The following is a 24,387-nucleotide window of genomic DNA, read 5'->3' on the forward strand; positions in this document are numbered from 1 at the left end:
TGAAGTTGACCATTTGTTTTTAGTAGGATAGAATCTTTGTAATTGATGTTCAATTTATTCATATATTTTTTTCTTCATTTGTCTACTGTAATAATAAATAACCAGGTAGAATTATTACAACAATAAAAAAATAAGAATTTTTAAGAGTATACGTGTACTTGTTTCTTGTTTTGGACACCTTTCGTTCACCACTATTATACTGTACTGTACACTAAGTTGGGAGATTTTTTAGGGGTAAAAAAAAAAACCAATCGTTGTGGGAGCGCTCAGTTGAAAATTTGATGCGTTAAAACTAACCAACAGAGGGCGCACTTTATTTCTGCCCCCCGGCCTTAAAGACAATTTCCGCTGTCTAGCTCGCCGCCCGCGTTTAATAATCTCTCTATAAAATTTTCACTTCATTTAGCGATAAATGGAATGACCTGTCTTATATAACATGGAGAAGCAGAGCAACGCCATTGCTGATAGTTCTACTGGGGATGAGATGAATTTAACACGAGGTAAATACATTCACATGTTCAAACCACAACACTGCACTGGTTTGTTATATTTGTTGCCTTGTTGAAGTTGTTGTGGATCAAAAGAAAGTGCAGTCTGCCCATGGAGGTAGGATCTCCAAGGTCTGCCACAGTGCAGTGGCCATCCACCACCAGCAGAATGTTTGTATCTGTCCTTCGCCACCATTCAATGAAATGTTTTGTTAAAAATTACATTTTCATTACTTAGTTAGACCATGGATTTGGAGGAAGTACAAAATAGCCAGTAAACAAGATTCAGTTACAAATACAATAGTCAAACTCAAAGTCATGACAATGTCCCCCAATATTATGAGAGTGACATTGACAACATGAACATTTATAAGAATGGACTCAATAATAAGGTTTATTGCGAATAGCAAAATATCAAGAGAGGCACTGTTGAACCTACACAAAGATATAAGAGATGCGTGTGCGAGTCGTGCATGACCGCATGGCAAACTGCCCCACAACCTTCCCATTCTCTTCCTTCCTCCATGCCTAAGTAAGCTGAATACAAATCTAAATTAACAAACTCTTTTACCTCTGATTTAGCAGACAGTTCTGGAATTGGTGTTGAGACTGGAACGGAGGCTACCGAACCTGACCATGATATTGCTGAACTGACACGAGATATGTTTAATAAGATGACTGCATACATCCGAGGAGATCTAGCAAGTAGGTTTGACAGGGTTTAAGTTTGTACTATGTAGCCTTTGTTTAATGACTGTAAGCTCAAAAACTTCCTTGGAAACGAGCAATGGGAGCTGATTGATAGTTTAAAAACATTGTGAGAAATGCTCCCCCTGAAAGTGAAGTAATGCTTTTGAAAAAGAGGTAATTTCTCGCTCAAATATTAAAAGACTTCAAGTCTGAAACCTTTTTAAGGCACCTGAACTGAAAGCACACAAATTTGTGAAATAAGGCTTATTTTTCTTCCAGTAACGTCTTGCACTTGACCAATTTTCACAGGTTTGTTATTTTATGTAAATGATACACTAAGTATGAAACTGGTCTTTGACAATGACCAAAGGCGTTCAGTGCCTTTAGAGTCGAACTACAGCTTTGGTTTTTGTATCCGTTTGATAATCATAGGATACATGTGTTCTGTCAGTTAGGCCTATGTAAAATAAACTAATCTGTGAAAATTTCAGCTCAAAAGGTGGAAGTGTTTTGAGATAATGGTTGAAAATCTGGAACAGTAATGTCCATGCAGGAACACTACTCTGTAATTGGATTGGAATACACAACCTGAGAATGGTTTCATGCCGAAACCTTGCTCAGATTGAATTGTTTTTTCCCTCTCTCTAAAACCATATTCATGTGGAGGGAATGGTTTTTCAAAGCTACAGTGCTTCTTAGTGGAAGTGTCGTGGCCGAGCGGTTAAGATCACTGAATTCAAACTCTGGTGTTTCTGATCAGCAGAGTGAGGGTTCGAATCCCCAGCCGTGACTTGTGTCCTTATGCAAGACACTTGACCATTGCTTCGTCATTCGGATTGGAGAGTAAAGCTGTTGGTCCCATGTGTTGTGTAACGCATGTAAAAGAACCCAGTGCACTTATCGAACAGAGTAGGGGTTCGCCCGGTGTTCCTGGCTGTGGCTGCTTAATGCGCCATAGCACCTTGTAAACCCTTATAAGGTGCTAATTAATTGGGTCTCAGAATTCATCACTGCAATAACCTATCTTTCTGAAAGTTTGTATTATACTCGGCGCCTTGAGTACCTTGTTTGGTAGATACGTGCGCTATATAAGAATTATTAGCAAGTAAGTTATTATAAACTCATTAATTTTTGGTTTGGAGTTATTACCAAAAGGTATACTCCCCTAGGTCTTAGATGTATTTTTTTTTCTCAATTTAGTACTCATTTAAGATGGTGTTTTTTTTATATATACAGCAACAGCAGAAGATTACAAGCTCCTTGAAGACATGAACAGAATAACGTCTAAGAAGTATGAAGATATGAAGCAAACAGCATGTGAGATCTCCAGCGCTATGAAGACTTTAGATGAAAAATGTAAGAATGATAAAACAGCTTTCATTTTAAGGAGTGGCTCTAAGGTGAAATTTCAGTTTTGTATCCACTCGTTTCTCAATAGATAGGTTTCTTATGAAAATGCGGAAAATTTTTCAAGTCTCTAACCTGGCGTTAAAATGGTGTAAAATGCATTTGTGTTTGATACCCTTCAAGTCCATTTTTTGTCAAAAAAATAAAAATGTTTAATGACATTACATTTCAAATATTCGGATCTGTACATTTTTGTGCAGTGGATTTACAGTTCGTTCTTGAATTGTGGTAGAATGTCTTTCAATTTGACCTTGTGACTGGTGCAAAAGTTCCCCTTTGGAATGCACAGACCAATATTTTGTTGTCTTGTCCATGGGTCATGTTTCAAATTTCGCTATGAAAGAGTAGCAAAACAAGGCATTTTACACCATTTTAACGTTTTCGGTTGGAGACTTTTTTACACACTATTATGTTGATTCTTATCTTTGTAAACCGAGTACAGCAAAAAACTTAATGGACAACAATGGACAAATATTGCTTTGAGATTAAAGAGTAATTGGTATTTTCTCTTTGGTCTTAACAGATAAAAATCTTGAGCCGTACTTGGCTCAAGTTGATCAAATTGAGGAGAGTGTCCTCAGTTTAGAGCATGCGGCTCTAAGACTTGATGCCTATGCTAGACGACTAGGTAATGTTTATTGTCTTTCATTTTGTTTCACTGAGTACTGATACAGATTTTGGGCACTAGCAGGCCACACTTCTGTTACAAAACTTTCAAAAAAAATTAGTTGAGAATGGAAATATTATGAAGGTTGGCCTATTGAACTGAACTGTGCATTCAAATTTCAGTTTAAATGATTTACTTATTTTATATTAATTGAACTGTACAGGATGCATTTGCAGTTTTTATGTAATATTAGTTAGTATTTAAAGGCCCTGGACACTAGTTATTGGTAATTACTCAAAATAATTGTTAGCATAAAAACTTACTTGTTGGTAACAAGCAACTGAGAGCTGTTGATAGTATAAAACAGTGTGAGAAACGGCTTCCTCTGAAGTAACGTACTTTTCGAGAAAGCCACTAAAATATTTTGATTCGATTTTGAGATACCTCAGATTTAGATTTTGCAATTTTGACGACCAATTAAGTTCAAATTTTCACAGGTTTATTGTTGTATGCATTGATGTTGAGATACACCAAGTGAGACGACTGGTCTTTGACAATTACCAAGAGTGTCCACTGTCTTTAAGTGTTACCACTACCTTCCTTGTTTTATGAAAAATTGATAAGGATAAAAATGTTCTTTGATATCAGTCTGAAAGCTTACTTTATTTGAAGTCCGTGCTAGAACCCTTTTTTTTTGTTCATATTTCTCTCTTAAATGAAGTGATATTTAAGACACTGTATGATGCTGATAATTGTTCATGTTTGTTATCTGTTTTGTTTTGACCCACACAACGAATTAAGTCCAATTTTGTACAGGTTTGCTATTCAATGTTGTATTTTAGTTGATCTCACAAAATATGAACACTGTCTGCGACTATTTTGTCAGCTGTACCAATCATGCGCACTTCCTCTATTTTGTCTTTTCTCATCCACAGAAGCCAAATTCAAGCATCTTGAGAAAAGGTGAGAATGAGGTTGGGGAAGATAATCAGCTCCTTGGCTGCAGAAGGATGTCTACAAGAAAAGCATTGTCTGATTATTTTATTGATCTCTGAACTTGCTATTGCTGAGGGAAATGAAACAGCAGTTTAGGACCTTGTCAAGTTTTCATTTAAAGACACTAGACACTATTGGTAAATTATTACCAGACCTACCAAGTCTCACGCATTAGGCTTGAGTTGAGACTCACGCATTTGGGCTCTGTCTCACGCTCACACGCACAGCAACCATTTTCTCACGCATTGGGGCCAGACCGGACAAAAAAAAAAATTAACGACAATGCATTGCCAAATCGCGCTCGTGTGTACAAAAAAGGCAATCTACAATATTTGCACAATCTTCGGATTGCACGCAGTTTATCAGAATCATTAACTTGAGCTGCCGTACAAACAGAGCGCATGTTTGCTGATTGCGCACTTTTTTGCTCTCCCAGCAGGTTCAGCTAAAATTCAGCAGAGCACAAAACGCTTACAAATCTCACGCATAGCTGGCATCTGGACTTGGCATCTTTGTATTACTCAATTAATAATTGTTTGCATTAAAACTCACTTGGTAACAAATAATGGAGAGCTGTTGATAACATAAAACATTGTGAGAAACGGCTCCCTCTAAAGTGACATATTTTTGAGAAAGAGGTAATTTCTCACTCAAAGGTAAAAGATGGCCAATTTAGTCAAAATTGTCACAGTTTTGTCTTTGTATACATGTTAGTCACATCCCGGAATTTGGATTAGCAATATTAGCTGGATATAACCATCGGTTGTTTTGGGTAAAAACACTCACTGAAAGAGTTTCAAATCAAAACACATCGACCACTACTTTGTTGATGAAAGAAACTATATACATTTATTTAGTCTTACTATTTTTTACAATACAATACTTAATATGGACAAGAGCAACGAGTGAGGATACTGGTCTTTGGCAATAATACCACAGGTGTCCAGTGCCTTTAAAGGGAATTGTAAGTTACATAAAATTACTTCATAGATATAAAAATAAAAGTCCATCAAATAGGAAAAGAAGTAGCTCTCAAGGGATTTTCCTACATACAAGATGGGTAACCTGTGGGTAAACCTGTGGGTAAACCTGTGCAAATATTGGAACATTTAAATTAAAAAGGGGAATTATATCATGGGAAGGGGGGTCCAAACCAATCCAACTCGCAACCTATTTTCATGTAGCGTGCCTGTTTGTTCACGGAAGCATTGGTGGGTAGCCATTCAGAATTTCTAATAAAAGTTCCCTTTGAAAAAGGGTTAGATGTCCTTCCCCTGCAAAGATTTCTGAAATTTCTGGCTAGAAAAAGCTGTTCGACTTTGTGTGAAATTTTGTTAAAGAAAACACGTGAACATGTGTATGAGTTGTTAAACTTTAATTTATATAAATTTTGTTGTAAATAATAACTGTTTATTATTGTTTATATACTGCTAAAATAAAAATGTTAAGAACATGAAATCCAAATTTTACATACTTTTCTTTCCCTTTTTGTAAACAAAAACCAAAACACACCCAGCAAAAGGATAACAAAACATTTAAGGAAAAGAAAGCGGAACAGAAGTTAACTTGTACCAGTAATCAAGATGCCCCCCCCCCCCCCCCCCCCCACTGCGCTCGACCCCTGTGACCCCTCTCCCTGGAAACTCCAGGTTGAGAAAATAGAATGCACTCTTCCTGTGTTGATCTTTGTTTTTATGCTGCGGTATGTTGGATCATCCATGGTTGGATGTGTTACTTCCTTGTAGAAGTCCAAGAGCACGTGGTAAATCGGACTCTGTCCCTGGATGCTCCATTGAGGAAATAGGAAATCCGACCGCCAACAATTTAGTGTGAAACTAAAGGCCAGTTCAATAATTCCCAAGGTAAAACAACTTGTATCTTGTAGGGATTTACCGTATCCGTCCGCATTTTTCCCTCAAAACTGCCATCCTCCTGCTACTAGTGATAGATTTTTTTTTTTTTTTTAAATAGATTGAAAAAAAAAAAAAAGCACTACGACAAAGGCAATATTTTGATGTAAAACAAAAAATTGCGACCAGCCCCCAAACACATCATGGCGAGCTGTATTCTGATGGCGCCCTCTTTTTCCGGCCGGAAGAAAGATTTTGCTCGGGCCCTTTAAATTTACCATGAACCCGTCATTTTACGTCACTGGTAGTGAAGGCCGTATTTGCATAAATTAGTATCAAATTAACATAGAGCATGCGCTTGCAATTGCGCAGCTAGTTCGTCGTTTTGCTTCCAACCAAAAACGACGATTGATTGTGGTGATTTTGCACAACCAGAACGGCTCTGAGCTGACTGAGGACGGTAAGAAAATTCATCTTTTTCATACAATAAGAATTGAAAATGATACTGATACTCGTGTAGCAAAAGCTGTGACTATTTGTGGTTAATTTGGTATGTGGTGTAATGGTGTAGTTGATTTAATTAAACGAACAATTTTAAAGTTAAAAGTGGGATCAAAGAGTTTAGTTGGCAGTGAGATTTGCTCTTACGGTACACATGGCTCTACTACACACACTGCTTACATTTTTGTCACCAATCTTGTGTTTATTGTGACACTTTTACACGACGTAAATTAACATTTTCCCGCATGATTTTTGTAATTTTTTGTGTTGTATTTTCAATGTAGTTTTTAATGAAATGTAATCTTCATCAGTACATATAGCTCATTCTTCAGTTGTCCAATGTCGTACCATTTTTTGGTCCGTTTAGTGTAGTTTTGTATTTGTACTCCGTTGGCGGACGTGCAGTTTCGCTACTCGGATATGGCAGCGGCGGGTCCTACTACTTGCCGTCAACTTGCCGTCAACTCGCCGTCAACTCCTCCAATATACATTTAAAATCCACAAAAGAAGCATAGAACTGTAAAGTATCAGCTCAAAGAGCATTCGCGTAAGTTTTAGGTCATATTTCGGAATAAAAATTGATTTTTTTTTCTCGTGAAAAAAAATTCTCTAAGCCAAAAAACTGTCGGCCGCCATCTTGCTTTTTCACAATGATTAGTCTTGGCCCAAGATGTCAATGATTGGTACTTTTTTTTTATCAACACAAAGTCGTTTTTGTGAATGAATTTGTACCGAAAACCATGAGAAATATGTAGTTTAGCCCAGACTTAACACTTCCGTGCCCCCTTTTTATAGATTTTTCATGTAAATTTAATGAGTTGACGGCACGAAAATGAGTTGACGGCGAGTTGATGGCAAGTCGGCGAGTTGACGGCAAGTAGTAGGACCGGCAGCGGCCTCCACCATGACACAACATGGACAATTCGATGTGTTGTTGTTTTAACTTGTTTGTTTACCCCATATGCTATTTAAAGACACTGGACACTATTTATAATTGCCAAAGACCAGTCTTCTCACTTGGTGTATCCTTACTTCTAGCATGGAGGAATAAATTTATTCCTCCATGCTTCTAGAAACTGTTTTAAAGGCAGTGGACACTATTGGTAATTGTCAAAGACTAGCCTTCACAGTTGGTGTATTTCAACATATGCATAAAATAACAAACCTGTGAAAAATTGAGCTCAATCGGTCATCGAAGTTGCGATATAATAATGAAAAAAAAAAAAACCTTATCACACTAAGTTGTGTGCATTTAAATGGTTGATTTTGAGACCTCAAGTTCTAAATCTGAGAGGTCTCGAAATCAAATTCGTTAAAAATTACTTCTTTCTTGAAAACTATGGCACTTCAGAGGGAGTCGTTTCTCACCATGTTTTATACTATCAACCTCTCCCCGTTACTCGTCACCAAGAAAGGTTTTATGCCAATAATTATTTTGAGTAATTACCAATTTTTAGTGTCCACTGGCTTTAAGGCTCCCTCACAGGGGAGCCTTATAGTTTCTAGAATATAGAATAAGATAAGTAGCAGTGTATCCTAACATGTAATAACAAACCTGTGATTGTGAAAATTTGAGCTCAATTATTTAAATATTGGTCTGGTTGTCGAAGTTGTGACATAAATTATCAAAGAAAAAACACCCTTGCCACACAAAAGTTGTTTGTTTTCAGATGCTTAATTTCGAGACCTCAAAATCCAATTCTGAGGTCTCAAAATCAAATTTGTTGACAATTGCCTTTTTCTCAAAAACTACACTTTGTTACTTCAGACACTTCACCATGTGTTCCCCCACATTTGCAATTGTCAAAGTGTCTATTTTATAAATGTATTTTTTCTGGGTTTTTTTTTTAACAAAAGGGCATATTATGAAAGGGAATAGCGGCCATTTAATAAAAGGCACTGGACACCTTTGGTAATTGTTAAAGGGTAGTCTGCCTACTTTCGGTAGTGTATTTCAACACACGGCATTGTGGTAGGACGGCTTTGTAGAGACCTGCTGGTCACCTGTTCCTCCTTGCCCTTCACCGTGCTCACACTGGCTTTTTTAGCTATTTTGCTTCTTTGAATCTAAAAATATTTGTATGCCAGTGTTACATGTAAGTCTAATAAAACTAAAGCTAAACACAAAATAACAAACCTGTATATAATTGGTCGTCAAAGTTGTGAGATAAAAAAAAAATTGAAGAATAATACCATTGTCACACAAAGTTGTGTGCTTTACATGTAGTTAGGATGCTTGCTTTTGAGACCTCAAAATTTAATTCGAAGGTCTCGAAATCAAATTCAAATATTTTAATTGAAAGTTTAACTTTCTCGAAAACTGCGTTACTTCAGATCAGATGGAGCCGTTTTTCCATAATGTTTTATACTACATTGTATCAACAGCTTTTCATTGATCGTTAACAATTAAGTTTTTATGCTAACAATTATTTTGAGTAATTACAAATAGTGAGTGCCTTTGAGTGATGTGTGGCTGGATGGGGAACACAGGGGAGGCAGACACGAGTATGCACTTGTACGATTTCATGTCATTGTAAAATGGTAAACATTAATTTCTCTTGCACAGCCCACCCACGGTTAAAGTACCCATTACAATTGCTGGTACAGGTTATTTCAAATAATCAGTTTTGTTTGACATCCATTTGAAGTTTGTTAATTCAAAGCTCTACATGTATGTACAGTGTACATGTACCTTTGCCTTGGCCCCAAACAAACCTATCATGCCTATTGCAAATGCAGTTGCCTAGTCATGCACAAATCTTTTGATAATTCATGAGCCAGTGCTTGATGGCCTTTTGGATACAAAGAGGTATTGTTGCTCCTCCTGTGAGTGTGACTGAAGGCTGTTTTTAAAAGTAGGTCAAAAGTGGAAAATGATAGACCTATGCTTTGCTTGGTAAAAAATTATGTGTCATACTGCAGGCATCGAGTACAACCCGGGGCACCAGCAGCAATCGCAGTGATGCCCTGTGCTTATTTGTTGTGGTGCCCTGTGCAAGGTTTCATACTTTCTGTACAAAGTAACATTTTCCTCAAAGAGTGCCCCCAAGCCTGCTTATCAGAAGGAAATTGCTGAGCCCCTTTATGAGCGAAGTTCAAGGCCTGGAACTGATCTTTGTTTTTTAACGATTGCTTCAATGATTGAATCATTTGACAAAAGCAAAATTCAGTGTCGTTTATACTGATGCGTGCATGTAAAATCCACTTACACTTTTTTACAAATTGCCTTTTCATTGTTAAAACACTACCATAGAATTCTGGCTACATGTAGATGGCCAATTTAATCTGTTTTCTAAGATCTGAGGTAGTTCAATCCTGGCACGCAATTTGAAGAAATCCGGTCTTTATTTTTATGCTTAAATTATATCAGTTCCATTTACGGAATGGCATCAAAATTAGTGAAGGTTACAACTTGAAGTTTACCCTTTCCCTTTCCACAGGCAAATCACACAGATGCTAGCAAAGAATTATAATTTATACTAATTGTCTGCGTCTGAAATATTGCCTTTACTATGAGCAGACATGCAATTTATAAAGTATAGATAATCGTAATTCTACTTATTATAATTGTCTACATTTCCACAGCAGTTAGTAGAAAAAGTAATATGTACATGTACGGCTGGTGCTGCATACCTATTTATGCAGTGAAACTTTCATTGAACAAAGCAGGACATTCTTGAAAGCATAACATTGGAAAACTTTGGGCGGTAGGTGAAAAGGAAAGATCGCATGTAAATGAAAGAATTTCACAAAATACAAGACACTCACTGGGGCTCTGTACTTGTTTTATTTTATTTTTTCAAAATTTTTTTCAACATCTGTGGTCGAGCTAGCGTGACTGCAGATGTCAAAATTGTGAAAAAAGAAATTGAAAAAAAAAAAATGTTGCTCCCAAGTTACTGGGCCGAGTAGGCTTACTATGGACATTTGAGTCAATGTACACTACGGCATGTACTGTATGGCGTGTATGGTTTATTTAATGGTGTAATGTACATAGGGCCAAACAAAATAAATGTTGTGTTTACGGTAACCCGACCGACCTGAATTTTTTGCGGCCGAATTGCCGAGCTCAAGACATTTTTCTAAATATTTTGTGAGGTGGGAAAATTTAAAATGACAACTTATAAACTTTTATATTTTACCACTTTCCAACATGAGGGTTTATTTAAACTTGATGAGTCGAACAAGGTTAGTATCAGCCCTGATACTTCACCCACGACGGCAATTGCCGTCGTTGCCCCTACCGATTGCCGCAGTGCCCTTCAAAAACCCAATTTTCACGGCAATGATTGCCGTGCCCTTTTCTCATCATTGCCGCCGTGCCCTTCCTCCCGAAAAAAAAATTATATTCAACGTTGCCCAAGTTGGAAAATAAGCCAAAAAGTCCCGATGTCTGTGTAAATTTGTACGCAAAGAAATATACCCCAATTTCACGCACGTAAGGCACAACAGCAGATTTCAGGCCCGTTAGTCGTTGTTCTTTGCGTGCGACAAAAAAAAAACTCGAAACATCGAACGCTAGAGGGCGTTTCGGAACAGTGATAGCGTGAGTTTAAACGCCCTCTAGTGGTATAATTACGCGAACCAACGCTAAACGCCTTGAGACGAAGACTCCACGTGTCTGTGCATGCTGGGATAGTTGTTTTCCCCATGCTTGGTACATGTGATGTACCATCATGTACAGCATAGTCGTCGCGCACCGCATGCATTTATTCTGTCAACATCGTGTCAAAATGGTGCAGTTACGTGGGAATTTTAGCGTCTCTACGAAAAACTACACAACGTGCATGACCAATAGTAGGATTACGTATGAACAAAAGTTATTTAGTGTGTATTGTAAGTAGTTTATTTTGTTGAGTTAGATGAATGCTTTCTTTTTTCATTGGGTAACAGTTAAAAAATGGAAAAATTGGAAGAACTATTTTTTGCAGGCAACTCGGAGGTTTATTTTTAAACTGCCGTCGTGCCCTTCGCAACTTTTTTATGATTGCCGTTATGCCCTTCCAAATTTTTGAAAATTGCCTTGGTGCCTTAAATTTGTACAAAAAGTCAAGGCAAAACTACCGTGCCCCTTAAAAGCCGAAGTATCAGGGCTGTAGTATAATGGTAACGGGTTTAAAATATTAACAAATAACTCAAAATTCAAGAACTTAAATATAAAAATAAAATTACAAAATAAAATTATTTTCCTACCTACCTGGAATTTTTTTGGGTCGTTACCGTAAACACAACATTTATTTTGTTTGGCCTAGTACATAGTACATTGTACATTGTAGCTGTTTGCAAATATTGACAAAACCAAAGATTCAACTTATCTTACCAAGTTAAAAAAAAATCTTGTTATTGGAAATGTTTTTTTTTCTTTCTTTTGATTCTTAATGTTTGCCCTGTTTAGCAGAGCCATGGGCTTGTTTAACTCGTCTAATCCTTGTTTGTTTTTGTTTACTCTAGTTGCCTGCCTCTGCAATGGATTGTGGGAGAGAGCAGCTTCTTAGCGATGTTAAACGCAAGGTAGTCTGTATACAAGATGCCATTGCTAGCATCGCAGAAAAACAGGAGAAGTTGTACCACAGTGCTGTAGGGGTGAGTAAAGCTATAAGGGAAGACTAGGGGCTGCATAATAGTATGTGTGACAGGCTCCACAAAAATGAGTCGCTTGTTGTTGCACAACCCACTTTCCAGTATGGCTATTGGGTGAGGGGAGGGTGAAAACAAAAATTGCTGTGCTTTTATGCTTCTTGTCTTTAGGGTCTATATTTTTATATTTTCTGAAAAGATAACGGCTACTATTGTTTGATCGCTAAAAGTGACTAAAATATGTACTTCCTGTTCATCTCCTATACATAAATGGTTGCTGTTTTTGTTAAGAGGGCTGTTTCCCAAGTGACGTAGTCTATTTTGGCTGGTGATCTTAATCTGGCATTCTGGTATAATATAAAGTTTAAAGGCAGTGGACACTATTGGTAATTGTCAAAGAATAGCCTTCATAGTTGGTGTATCTCAACATATACATAAAAATAACAAACCTGTGAAAATTTGAGCTCAATCGATCATCAAACTTGCGATATATGAATGAAAGAAAAAAACACCCTTGTCACACGAAGGTGTTTGCGTTTAGATGGTTGATTTCAAGACCTCAAGTTTCTAAATCTGAGATCTCGAAATCAAATTTGTGGAAAATTACTTCTTTCTCGGAAACTACGTCACTTCGGAGGGAGCCGTTACTCACAATGTTTTATACCATCAACCTCTCCCTATTACTTGACACCAAGAAAGGTTTTATGCTAATAATTATTTTGAGTAATTACCAATAGTGTCCACTGCCTTTAAGCCAAAGGTATGATTACCTTTGATCAAGCTCTTAATTGTGTTTTTGGTGTTTGGTCTTTCTTTCCAACTAGGTCAAGTCTGACATTCATACAGCCATCTCCCGTCAGCTTGAAACTCTCCGCAATCGAGAGGTTTGGCTTCTTGATCAAGTTGAAGCAATCCTTCGCATCCAAGACCAACTCTTGCAGGAGCATCTGGTGGGCTTGATGCACGAGCTCGGAGGACTTCAGCGTCTCGTAGAAGTTGCTCAGTGTCATGAGGAGGACAGGGAAGGATTGAATGAAGAGTTGGCTCAGACTTTATCAAGGTAAGGACTAAGCCTTGGCGACTAGTGGGACTAATGTCATAAGTGCTATTATAACACCCCTTACAAATCTTCTGCCTTTTCATTGGTGTAGAGCGGTCACATGATATGTCTTAGTCTTACTAGACGGCAGCCGTGTGATAGTACATCAGTTGCGGTGTGATAGTCCGATGACTATCACACGGCGTGCAGTACCCAGATGTATTTTTACCCACCTCGAACCCAATCAGTTGTGCATCTGTGTATCTGAAATTAACTTTCTCTCGCTTCATTCAGCATCTGTCAAAATCTTCATTACGAATTTAAATATTGATCATCTGGGATCCTTTCTTGTCCGGTTGATGATTTTCTTAACTAAATTGTTTGTATTATTTATCGTTTTGTAGACTTGGTTTGCTCAATCTTCAGCCAATTGAAGATACAACGATCAACTTTACGGCAGATATGGCTAGTCTTCGAAGAGCCCTTCATGACTTTGGAGAGATTGATGCGAAGCGACCTCGTTGGAGCCAAAACTTGGATGTGGGGCTCTCCTCAAAGGTAAATAAGGTAGATGGTGGAAAAGTTAATGGGTGCTAAAACCTTTTTTTTTTTTGGGGGGGGGGGGATGATCTTCCCGTCAAGGTAACTCGACAAACCCCCTACAAGATGATATAAACACCAAGCTGGCAACAGTCAATCACTCTCATACAAACGTTGACTTGCCCCAAACATTAAAAAATAGATTTTTTTGAGTGAATGGTATTTCAAAGAGTATCACCCGCTCTAACTTTTAATGGTCAGGAACCATGACAAAAATTTAAAACGTTTCTTATAAAACACATAAGAATTGGTCACGTGATATATTGTCGGGATCCCGACAAAAACTAATTTTGAGCACTTTATTTCACTGCTACTAAAAATTGGCGGACTTTTTCAAGCAATGGCTCAAATGAAAGCTTGTAACTTTCTCGACCCCATTTAAAATACATATTGAATTTTAAATCAAAATTTTGGTGTCAAATTGGCCAAAAATCTGATAAAGCATCTTTAATGTCTATGATTATAAATTGCACAAGTCAAGAAATTATGATTCAGTTACTAGCAGTAGGTTAGCTATGGGATTCAAACTCACAACTTTGTAATTACACGTCCTGCAGTCTAACCACTAGACCACAGTGAACACTTGTCATTAAAGGGAAAGTTTACTTTTGGTTTTTTGAACCGTTGATTGTCCTATACCCCTGATCAACCCTATATAAATAAAGATCATACATTAAAACTACCCTTAAATATAAATCAAAACTAAATTTCATTTCAAAAGATGGTCGCGTTTTAAAGATATCGTCGGAAAATCCAGAGTGATTATATGTCTACGTTGGAAGAATAATTTGTAAATTAGAATACACAATCTGAGAGACCTTCCTGTCGGTAAGGATTCCCAGATCAAAAACTTTGGGGATACAATCAAACTGATTATTTATCCAGTAACCACATTACTTCAAAGTGAAATGATTCTTAAAATGCTTTATACTAGTGGAAGCTGCTGCACTTCTAACCAAATAAGTTTGTATTGCCATTAATTCTACCAAACGTTGAACTCCCCTTTAAACAGCAATATTATTTGATGCAAGTTTCATAATCTTCTCAAATTTATTTTACCAAAATGATGATTTTATGTAGTTACTGAATACTTTAATACACAGTCAAATGCTTTATACATTTATGATTCCAGACATACTCTTAGGATCTCAATGAATGAACAAAATGATAATGAAGTATGTATGGTGGTACTAGTTTAATAAGGAAATAGATCCGTTTTTACACTTGATGCTGACATTCTTTGTCATGTCATTGTTAATGTGCCATTTTATTGAAGTTATTTTCATCGACATCATTGTGTCATTGAACGAACAAGTGGCACTTGCACAAAGTCCGACCTTCTGATCTTAATTGTATGTTTATTTTTCGATCGGGTGATCATGTTTGGTTTTGCATTTGGGGCAGAGTTCAAACAACTATCAGTATTTTCTTGTAGAATTTAAACAAAAGTATCTTCTAGTTCCTGATATATAAAAACAGCCAGTGGGCTCAATTTACTCGGTCCTCACTGGTCTCATGCAAGACCTCTGGGCGGGGCTGATGAGCTTGTACACATTTGTTCAGGATGTCTACACGGGCAGGGAGATTAATCCGAAACTGGAATACACAATCTGAGAGACCTTACTCGTCAGCAATGATGGGAATGATTGTACTGTCGCACGACCACCAGTAGTTTACAAACACACACGAATTGATAAAGCATGGAGGTTCTATAGGCCCTACCCATTATTGTAAACGATCTTTTAAAACCAAAGTTCCAAGAAGAATGCTGCAATCGAGCCCTGCTTTTTAGTACAAGGCAAAAAATTAAATATTTATTTGCAATGGACCGTAGACATAATTATGCTACATTTTAGTATTGATAGTGGAACCTTTCTTAACAAAGGAAGAGGTCATTGGTTTGGGGGTTGGGGGGGGGGGGGGTTATTAGGTTCGGTACGGTTTTATCTACGTGTACTCCATGGTACACACGTACCTTGGCCCATCCCAGGGTCCCTAGATGAGGTTCTGGGATCGAGTGAACGGACTAGATAATATCGACTGTTTGAGGGCGTCTGTTGAAACTACAACTCACTAGGTGATCCTCGGTGCATTTTGTTTTCACGAGGTGAAGCTGAGGGAAAATGGAATGGTCTGTGGGAGTCGTACCGTAAAGTTTGAACCCTAGCACAACTAAAAGCAATCAATATTTTTGTTTTAACACTCCATATAAGCCGCTTTGGAATTGCAGCTGCGCACTTCTGTTACTGCTGACAACGCTTTTTGTTTATTATCATGTAACCTTTGACAATACCCCCTGGTGTTGTCAAAAGGTTACGTGAGATAGACAAAATGCGTTGTCAGCAGTAAGACACAGGCATGAGAATCTTCCGGTTTAAACCGGAATTCCGTTTTTTTTTCCTTTCAAAATTGTGGTCTCCGAGTTCGATGTGAATTTGCTATAAAATTCGGGGGGTAGGTTTTTGGGGGTATACATTTGGATTTCTCTAATCCCTCTTCTCTAGTCAGACAATGTCAGTTTACCTTTGTACATTATCGCGGATCCACACGTACTGCGTTCATGAAAAAAAACGGCACCTAAAAACTAAACAATAAATTGCCGTCCAGCAACTGGCCCAGTTTACGGCTTGTGGTCTTCCTGGCATCGCGCATGCATGCAGCAGCGACAGATGTATAAACTTGCCTCATTCCTTGCTTCGTTTATAGTGGTACGGTTCAATAATGTTTGTGTGTAATGCGCTTGCTGCTGCAGCAAAGGTAACACGTGTGGAGACTTTTGAAAGTCTACTGAAAAAGCAATGCACGTGTTTGCACCATGTGTACTGTGTACTGTGTACTGTGTACGTGCAGGTTTGTACACGAACCAATGAGCGGCGCGGCACGAATCTGAGATCGCCGGCAGGCTATGGAAAACTGGTACCTGTTATTGCCTCACAACCAGCGAAAGATATATTGGGAACCAGCGAACACACTGTACGTCCGGCGACGTGCTTTCGTCATAGACCATTCTTTTGCAACGTCACAGCCCGAGTTTTTGCCAACCCAGATTGGAAAACTATGGAAAGCCGTAAGTGCAAATTAAGAAAGGATCGCTATTTTTTGTAACAATGTAACCAAATCTGTTGATTTTGTTAAAAACAAAACAAATAATTGTGAGAGGCATTTTATTTAATTGAAAATTTGCAGAAATTGCTGAATTTGGTTAAAACATCTGTTTTTAAGATTTAGTGTTTTACTAACATTCGGCCGACCATGCCAACCAAGGCGGTTTGTTTATCAACAAAAGAAAGGTCTATTGGTTCTATTTCTATGTTGGGGGTCTAATCTCAACCTCGTTCCAGTTATACCCTATGCTGAATAACAACCTCTTTCTCAAAAACACATCGCTCTCGCCAAATATATAGGCCTATATATATTTTAAAATGTGCGTCGCCGACGGATCGTTAAAATCACAAACATTTAATTGTAAAAGAATTTCTTTTACACAACCGAATTTCAAATCAAGAACCTATAAAAATGGTTGTTGGTGAGAAAAAAAGCATTTTCAAGGGCAGAAATAAGGGATAAGATCATCAGAAAAATTAAAATATTATTATTATTTATTTTTTTTCCCTTTCTTTTTCCGGAATTGTTACAAAATCGCAGGCGAACCCAAAATTGTTTGAATTGTTTGAGCTTTACATTCCTTATTTTCCCTTAAACCTATTTAACAAAAAAAAATGGAAAAATCACACAAAAGTAGCTCACTTCTACCTGGAAAAATAGGTGTCAGAAATGCATCAGAGACCACCACAGAGCTTCTAAAATACCCAGAGCTCCCAGGGCCCTTAAGCGGGCCCTGGACCCCGGCCGTAGGGGACTTCGCGCTGCGCGCTTCGCACACAAAAATGATGGAATATTGACATTTCCGATCAACTGAATTTTTTTCCTGTTTTTTTTATCATCACCCATTCTCATGCCTGAAGACAGGCGCAGCTGCAATAGACCGATTCAGTAGGCTCCGCCCACAACGCACGTGTGAGCAAGAACACGTGGGGCTCTCCAATGCCTTTAAATTAATGCACAACTCTGCCGCGCGCGCCAAGATACGCAAGCATGTCGGACCTTAGTGTCGGACCTTTGTTGCGTGTGATTGGTTAGAACGCAATGGGGCGGAGCTTGATGGATCGGTCTAATCCGAAGTGGCTTATTGTGTGACTACATGTTGGTCCTTCTAGGTTCCAAGAAAATGCCATTGCTGTTGGTATCTACATGTAAAGCCCTGGTTGCTATGGGTGTAGTACTTTGTTTGTTGTGTGTATACATGTGGCATATCATGTTCACAAGGCTGTCTACAGTAGATAATACTGTAGACATGATAACACACTCTAAACCAATTAAAGGGAAGAATTTTTGTAAGGGGTGTTAAAAAGTTAATTGAACCTCAGTATAAACAACAATAATATTTTTCTGAGTAATTTTGTCCACTGCCTTTAAATCACAATTACTGAAGTGTTAGGTCCGCAAAAGTGTTTTGACCCAGAATTAAGACACGTGGAAAAACAGTGGAAATTACAGGAGGAATTTGGGGGCAATTTATTTGTTGTGTTTTTTTAGTGATGATCTGTGTTTGTGAAGTTATTATAGGCCTATTATTTGTTTTTCCTCATCAGAATCCAGCCTTGGAGCTGTCTTACAACCCTTCTGATTGGCTCATAAGGAAGACCACACCATTCTCATCCAATCAGAGTGAAGGTACTATAAAGCTTAATCAAAAGTCTCCAAGTTGGCTAACTCTTTTAATATAATTTGCATCAGGGATAAAGAATAATATTATGATTCTCCAGTACCCACAATTTAAACTTTGTTGGTATTGTCAGGTTTGAATAAAGAAAAATTGACAAAAGTGGGACTTGAACCAACGACCTCCATATTAATGTACTGACTACCAACTGAGATACATGTACCTAGCCCTATGTCAGTGGTCTCCCTATTATTATTTGTTCAGGGGTGCCAGTCAGAAGCATTTGCCTTTTTTTTTTTTGGCATTTTTTGTTTTTAAAATCACTGAACAATTTAAAATTAAATTGCTGTAAAACACTGCTGCACTTTTTTTCACCAAAGATGACTTTGAAATTGTCGATGACGACCAATCAGAAGCCGATATAGAGATCATTGATGGCGCTCGACAAGAGGTGAACGAAACCGCATCTTGGCCCATTACAAACTCTGCGCCAACCTTTGAGCATATGGAAGAGTTGATGAAATCACCTTGGACGGATTGGCTCGCTGATTGTGGGAACGATCGAAGTGAAGATCTCCAGGAGATTGCTTACTTCAGGTACGTGGTTATCAACTTTTTTATTATTTAAGCTGGTTATTTGATCAGAGATTAATTGCTTAGAAGGCCATACCATTGTACAGGGTTCATTAACTAATATAATTGCACAAAGTGGGACCTGCAGCAGTGTAGGTTTATTGTTTACACACCTGTACATAGAATCAATTAACTTTAAAGGAACCATTGCCTTGGATTGGTCGAGTTGGTCTTTGAAAAACATTATGTAACCGTTTGTTATAAAGTGCATATGGGTAGAAAGATGTTGTAAAAGTAGAATATAATGATCTACACTAATATGCCTTGAAATTGCGTGGTTTTCTTTTTACCTCGTCGACTAACAGGGTCGGGGCCATTATGGCCGACCGTGTTAGTTCGCGACGTAAAAGGAAAACCGTGAAATTTTTAGTGATACTTGTGTGGATCATTATATTCTACTTTTAAATTATCTTTCTAACCATATGCTTTTCATTACAAACGGTTTCAAACACTTTTTATAGACCAACTTGTCCGATCCAAGGCAACGTGTTCCTTTAATGTCTGCTATTTATAAGTTTATAATTTGACCCTTACACTGATGTTTATGTGTACTCTGTACTTTCCTGAGTGCTGTGAAGATTCTGTGAAGAAAAAAAATACACGGGCAAATCATTCGGGTGGGTTCGAACTCACGACCTTTTGTAATGCTAGAGCGGAAGTCTTACCATACATATAGATGACCGAGCTAGAGGCAGTTCAAGTTCTATGTGATGGGAGCGGGTACCACAACGATTTATTGTTCCACATGGGGGATAAAAAAATAAAAAAATATGTTTGTATGTGAAGCACTGAATATTCGGTTAGGTAATTGATCAAACCACCTGCCACCATGCGGTTAGAGGTCTTATTTTGTCTAGGTAAGACTATTGTAAATTGTAATGGGCTTCTTACGTCCGTCCCAGCAAGTCACCTTAAAAGACTCCAGAGCCTACAGAACTGGGCAGCTCCCCTAATCTACCAAGTACTTCGTAGACAGAATTTCACCCCTTTGCCGCAGTCACTACATTGGCTACCATACTCTAAGCCCATTCAACACAAGTTACGTACCACCATCATCCACTCCCAAACCATCCATCAAACCGCAATGCATTCCATAATAAACGGGTCTCAAAAGCCCGCCTCAGACCAACCCGCTTGATCCAAGGCATCACATCCCATTAAAAAGAGCACACAAAAAAACACATTAAAAAGAGCACAACAAAACATTTTGATAAGATTAAAAAGCCAACCATCGCTCATTTAGAAAATCCAATATAATTGGAATGTTTTTATAATTAAACAGTGAGGTGCCCGACGACATCCAGTCTTGGCTAGTCTGTAGTGAACAGAGGATGGAAGATGACGGAGTAGATGAAGAAGAAGATGAAGAAGATGAAGATGAAGACATAAATGAAGCTGAGGAGGATGACAGACTGTCCTACCCTAAACCAACCTGTGCCTGCACTGCTGCCGAGCAAGGCCCACAGGTTTGTTAATTACAGTTTTTGGGGTTTTTTTTTGTCTTTTTTTTTTGGGGGGGGGGGGGGAGGGTTGGGTGTGGTTAAGCCTGGGCGACTAGTGTCAAAGTCGTAACTATTCATTGCTTGGATTATGTTACTACCGATATTCAACTTCTCGGTTAAGCGAGCCACCACGACTAATACCAAAATTGTTTTTAATTCCTGCTTGGTGAACCAATTGTGTTGCTCACAACTATTCACTAAAACTTCATTTAGGAAACACAATCAGACATCAGTGACACAATCCTTCAATCCTGCCAGCACAAGTTTAACTACAGCGCCTGGGGCAAACCGTATGCGGCAATGCATCTTAGTTGTGATTATTTCTAAAGTCCCAATTACTTGAGGCACGACTAGTTGAGTAGTAAATTTCATTAGTCGCCCATGCTTAGTGGGGGAGTCCACAAAACTGCATGGCTTGTAGCTTATCATTACCAGACCGGAATTTATATTAAAATCTCTTTAAAGGCAGTGGACACTATTGGTAAATACTCAAAATAATTATCAGCATAAAACCTTTCTTGGTGACGAGTAATTTGTAGAGGTTGATGGTATAATACATTGTGAGAAACGGCTACCTCTGAAGTGCCATACATTAGTTTTCGAGAAAGAAGTAACTTTCCACGAATTTGATTTCGAGACCTCAGATTAAGAACTTGAGGTCTCAAAATCGACCATCTAAACACACACAACTTCGTGTTATCTCGTTATTATCTCGCAACTTCGATGACCGATTGAGCTCAAATTTTCACAGGTTTGTTATTTTACGCATATGTTGAGATACACCAACTGTGAGGGCTAGTCTTTGATAATTACCAATAGTGTCCACTGCCGTTAAGAGGAGTGTTGTGTGGTGTTGATATTTGGAACAGTATACTCTGCATGCGATAGTTATTTCTTGTCTTTTTTTTCCACACCATGCAAAGCTTCAAACACCACCGACAGAATTTATTTAATAAGACCAGAATCAAATCGAGTTGAACAAGCACTAAGAGAAATCTGTCTTATTTGTCTTATGAGTAAGCATACTTACAACCTTCAAACAAGTAGGGAACAAGTTTCTTGCATTCGAGAGTAGCATACACTATCAGGCAAGTGTTAAGTTGATTACCTGAATTTGTTAACATGTTTTAAAATTTGGTTTGCAAAAACAACAATTTAGGAGAGTTAGATTTGATGTACTGGCCCTCTACCAACTGAGCTATCCAGTCCTATGTTGGTGGTCTCTCTGATTTTGTCAATATCTTTGTTCGAGGGTGCCAGTCAGAAGCCATTTTTTAAATCCGACAAAAGAGAATTTTACATTGATTGAGAGCCATTGAACACTTTCTGAGCAGAACAAAAATTAAAAGTTCACAGATTTACAAATAACTTACAGGGTTTACAGAATGGTGAAAGACTTCCCTTGAAATATTATTCCATGAAATGCTTTACTTTTTGAGAAAACATTGAAGCAATTATCAATTCTCGATATCGAGAATAAAGGATTGATTTTAAACTACGTCATGACACGGCGAAACATGCGGAAACAAGGGTGGGTTTTCCTGTTATTTTCTCCCGACTCCGAAGACCGATTCACAGGTTTGTTAATAAGTTGTGATACACGAAGTGTGGGCCTTTGGACAATACTGTTTACGGATGTTGTGCGATTGCTTTAACAGCAAACGAAAGTAACAAGTTTGAAAGTAATATTGAGATGGAGGTATTTTTGTAGTTGATATGTTTTTTTGCGATTTATCATTTGATTTTTAGTCATATTTGTTGTATCAATCTTTTTTTTGTCTGCATTGTTCAGTTTTACGAAATAGAAAACCTGGCGCAGCTCCTGTGCATCAAAGACAACGCTCCGCCGAAGCCAGCCCCTAAGACAAGTTCCTTCAACTCTAGCAAGTGGCTTGCAAGATCAGAAGAAGATGTTGTTGATAACACACCTCTCCCTAACGTTAAAAAGGTTTGTCGTGCAAATGAACCTTGCAGAGATTTTTCTGAGTGTTTGTTTGATACGAATTGTTGTCAGAGTAATAGCATAGAGAAATCGAAAGAAGATCAAAGCCCTTCTGAAAAATCACCAGAAATCGAATCTTGGTTGATTAAGAATAGTAGTAGCAACAGGTGTTCAGAGCAGACATCTGATTGGCTTGCTTGTAATTTAAAGACCATTCCAACAACCAATGAAATGCCATCCCCCATCCATGGCTTTCTATCCGATACCTCCGATTGGCTTGTCAAGGAATCAAAAGATGAAAGTGTGTTCTCGGTAGCCAATAGCATTGAAAACTATTTTGGCCATCTTTCTAACGAGCCATCTGATTGGTTATTGCAAGAGCAACATCAACCAACAACCACGCTGGTGTCTCCTCTGGAAAGCTATTTCGAACAGAGATCTGAGAATGTATCTGATTGGTTGGTTCATAAGAAAAGTGAGTCCCGAAGGTGCCTTGAAGCGAAAACCTATGCAATCTCAACCCCTGCCTCGTCAAAATGGCTCGCTTGTAGTGAGACAATTTCTGACAGAAGCCCCACACAAACATTTAACACTTACCTTGAATCACGATCAGACGAGCCCTCTGATTGGATCACACAGTCCAATCAGAAGTCAGCCTCGTTCTTACTGACCAATCACGACTCAGCATTGTCGGTGTATTTGAAAGAACGCTCAGAGGAGCTTTCTGATTGGTTAGTGTGTGAGAAGGAAAGGTCCCAGGTATCCACTGAAAAGTACTCAGATTGGCTACTCACAGAAAAGACAGACGCTAAATCGTCTGAAAAGCTCTGGTTGAAGTCTGGGATAGAAGATAACAAGAACTGTGTTGAAGAGCTTTCCCAAATGGTTCACCAGTTCTCAATCTCGACGGCTAAGAATGAGAAACGGGCTAACCCCTGGTTGTCTAACTCCACCATGGAGTGTAATGACCCTAGTGTGAACACCAGTGGCCTGTTCTCATGCTTTAATGAAAAGTTGGATGTGAAGAGATGGCTGGTGTCTTGAGGTCAAAGGTGAAATATATCGATATTTTTACCTGGATACTAATTGTGGTCGGTGAACTAACGAGTTGAGAAACTGATTGTCCGTCAATCATCGATAAAAAAAACTTTTCAATTGGGTAAAGTGAGCCCTGCTGTAAGAAAAACTTGAAGGGGAACCAAAAGATAATTTAAAAGTCCTCCTTTTTGTGGTCATTCCCATTAGCTATTGATGTCATTATCACTATCGAGCAATCCCAGCTATAGTTGGGCCAGTCCCAACTGTAACAACACTCCTAACTTCGAGTGTTACGTCAGTCTCAACTGTAACACTCCTATTAAACTTGAGTGTTATTTCAGTCCCAACTGTAACCCATTAGTTATAATTGGTTCCAACTGTAGTCGGGATAAATAAAGTGTAAAGCTTCAAACATAATTTAATTTTGGTTACTGTAGTGTTATTGAGTGGCTACACACAAGTCATATGTTTCTTAAACTTTGAAAAGATAAATCACAACATGCTGTTGGAAGATAATGGGCTGCTTAACCAATGAACTTGCCTTTTTAAATTGATTAGTGCAACTATAATATAATGCACAGAGGTGTTTATTTAAATTGATTTGTGAGTTTGTTGCTATCTACACCTTCCCTTCTTTTGTAGTCAAACTGGATTGTAAGGGCCATGTCACACACACACACATGAGAGGCAACTGTATGGGCATTCAGTTGCAGGCATTTTCAAAGAAGAGAGGCCATTAACATTATTGTTTGCATTTTTGTTGGCATAAGACATTGTTTAGAAAATGGTTCATG

The 24,387-nt window shown here is 38.2% G+C and overlaps 2 protein-coding genes across 3 annotated transcripts; both read left to right on the forward strand.

Annotated features, from left to right (window-relative positions):
* The first annotated feature begins 337 nt into the window (after positions 1–337).
* LOC117304027 (biogenesis of lysosome-related organelles complex 1 subunit 2-like) lies at positions 338–4,370 on the forward strand. 2 transcript variants are annotated; one of them, XM_033788504.1, is made up of 5 exons: positions 338–500; positions 1,071–1,193; positions 2,415–2,534; positions 3,109–3,213; positions 4,128–4,370. In XM_033788504.1, exons 1-5 carry the CDS (start codon positions 437–439, stop codon positions 4,157–4,159), a joined length of 444 nt encoding a protein of 147 aa, XP_033644395.1. In that variant the 5' UTR covers positions 338–436; the 3' UTR covers positions 4,160–4,370. The 2 variants fall into 2 exon arrangements, with proteins under 2 accessions (XP_033644395.1, XP_033644396.1); XM_033788505.1 differs by having other exon boundaries at positions 1,074–1,193.
* A 2,058-nt stretch (positions 4,371–6,428) lies between these two features.
* On the forward strand, positions 6,429–23,765 carry LOC117304028 (nuclear receptor coactivator 4-like). Its single transcript, XM_033788506.1, has 8 exons — positions 6,429–6,498; positions 11,991–12,122; positions 12,941–13,176; positions 13,560–13,713; positions 18,408–18,489; positions 18,859–19,075; positions 20,394–20,577; positions 22,406–23,765. Exons 2-8 carry the CDS (start codon positions 12,006–12,008, stop codon positions 23,597–23,599), a joined length of 2,184 nt encoding a protein of 727 aa, XP_033644397.1. The 5' UTR covers positions 6,429–6,498; positions 11,991–12,005; the 3' UTR covers positions 23,600–23,765.
* Positions 23,766–24,387: the final 622 nt, after the last annotated feature.

Source organism: Asterias rubens, chromosome 20 (assembly GCF_902459465.1).
Source record: "Asterias rubens chromosome 20, eAstRub1.3, whole genome shotgun sequence".
Classification (NCBI taxonomy): Eukaryota; Metazoa; Echinodermata; class Asteroidea; order Forcipulatida; family Asteriidae; genus Asterias; species Asterias rubens.

Bases quoted from the DNA above. Each gene is read 5' to 3' on its own strand.
- LOC117304028 (XM_033788506.1), top strand. From the start codon at position 12,006: ATGGATTGTGGGAGAGAGCAGCTTCTTAGCGATGTTAAACGCAAGGTA. The intron at 13,177-13,559 runs GTAAGGACTAAG...ATCGTTTTGTAG, and splicing joins TTGGCTCAGACTTTATCAAG to ACTTGGTTTGCTCAATCTTC. The intron at 20,578-22,405 runs GTTTGTTAATTA...TGCATTGTTCAG, and splicing joins CTGCCGAGCAAGGCCCACAG to TTTTACGAAATAGAAAACCT.
- LOC117304027 (XM_033788504.1), top strand. From the start codon at position 437: ATGGAGAAGCAGAGCAACGCCATTGCTGATAGTTCTACTGGGGATGAG. The intron at 1,194-2,414 runs GTAGGTTTGACA...TTATATATACAG, and splicing joins CATCCGAGGAGATCTAGCAA to CAACAGCAGAAGATTACAAG. The intron at 2,535-3,108 runs GTAAGAATGATA...TGGTCTTAACAG, and splicing joins GAAGACTTTAGATGAAAAAT to ATAAAAATCTTGAGCCGTAC.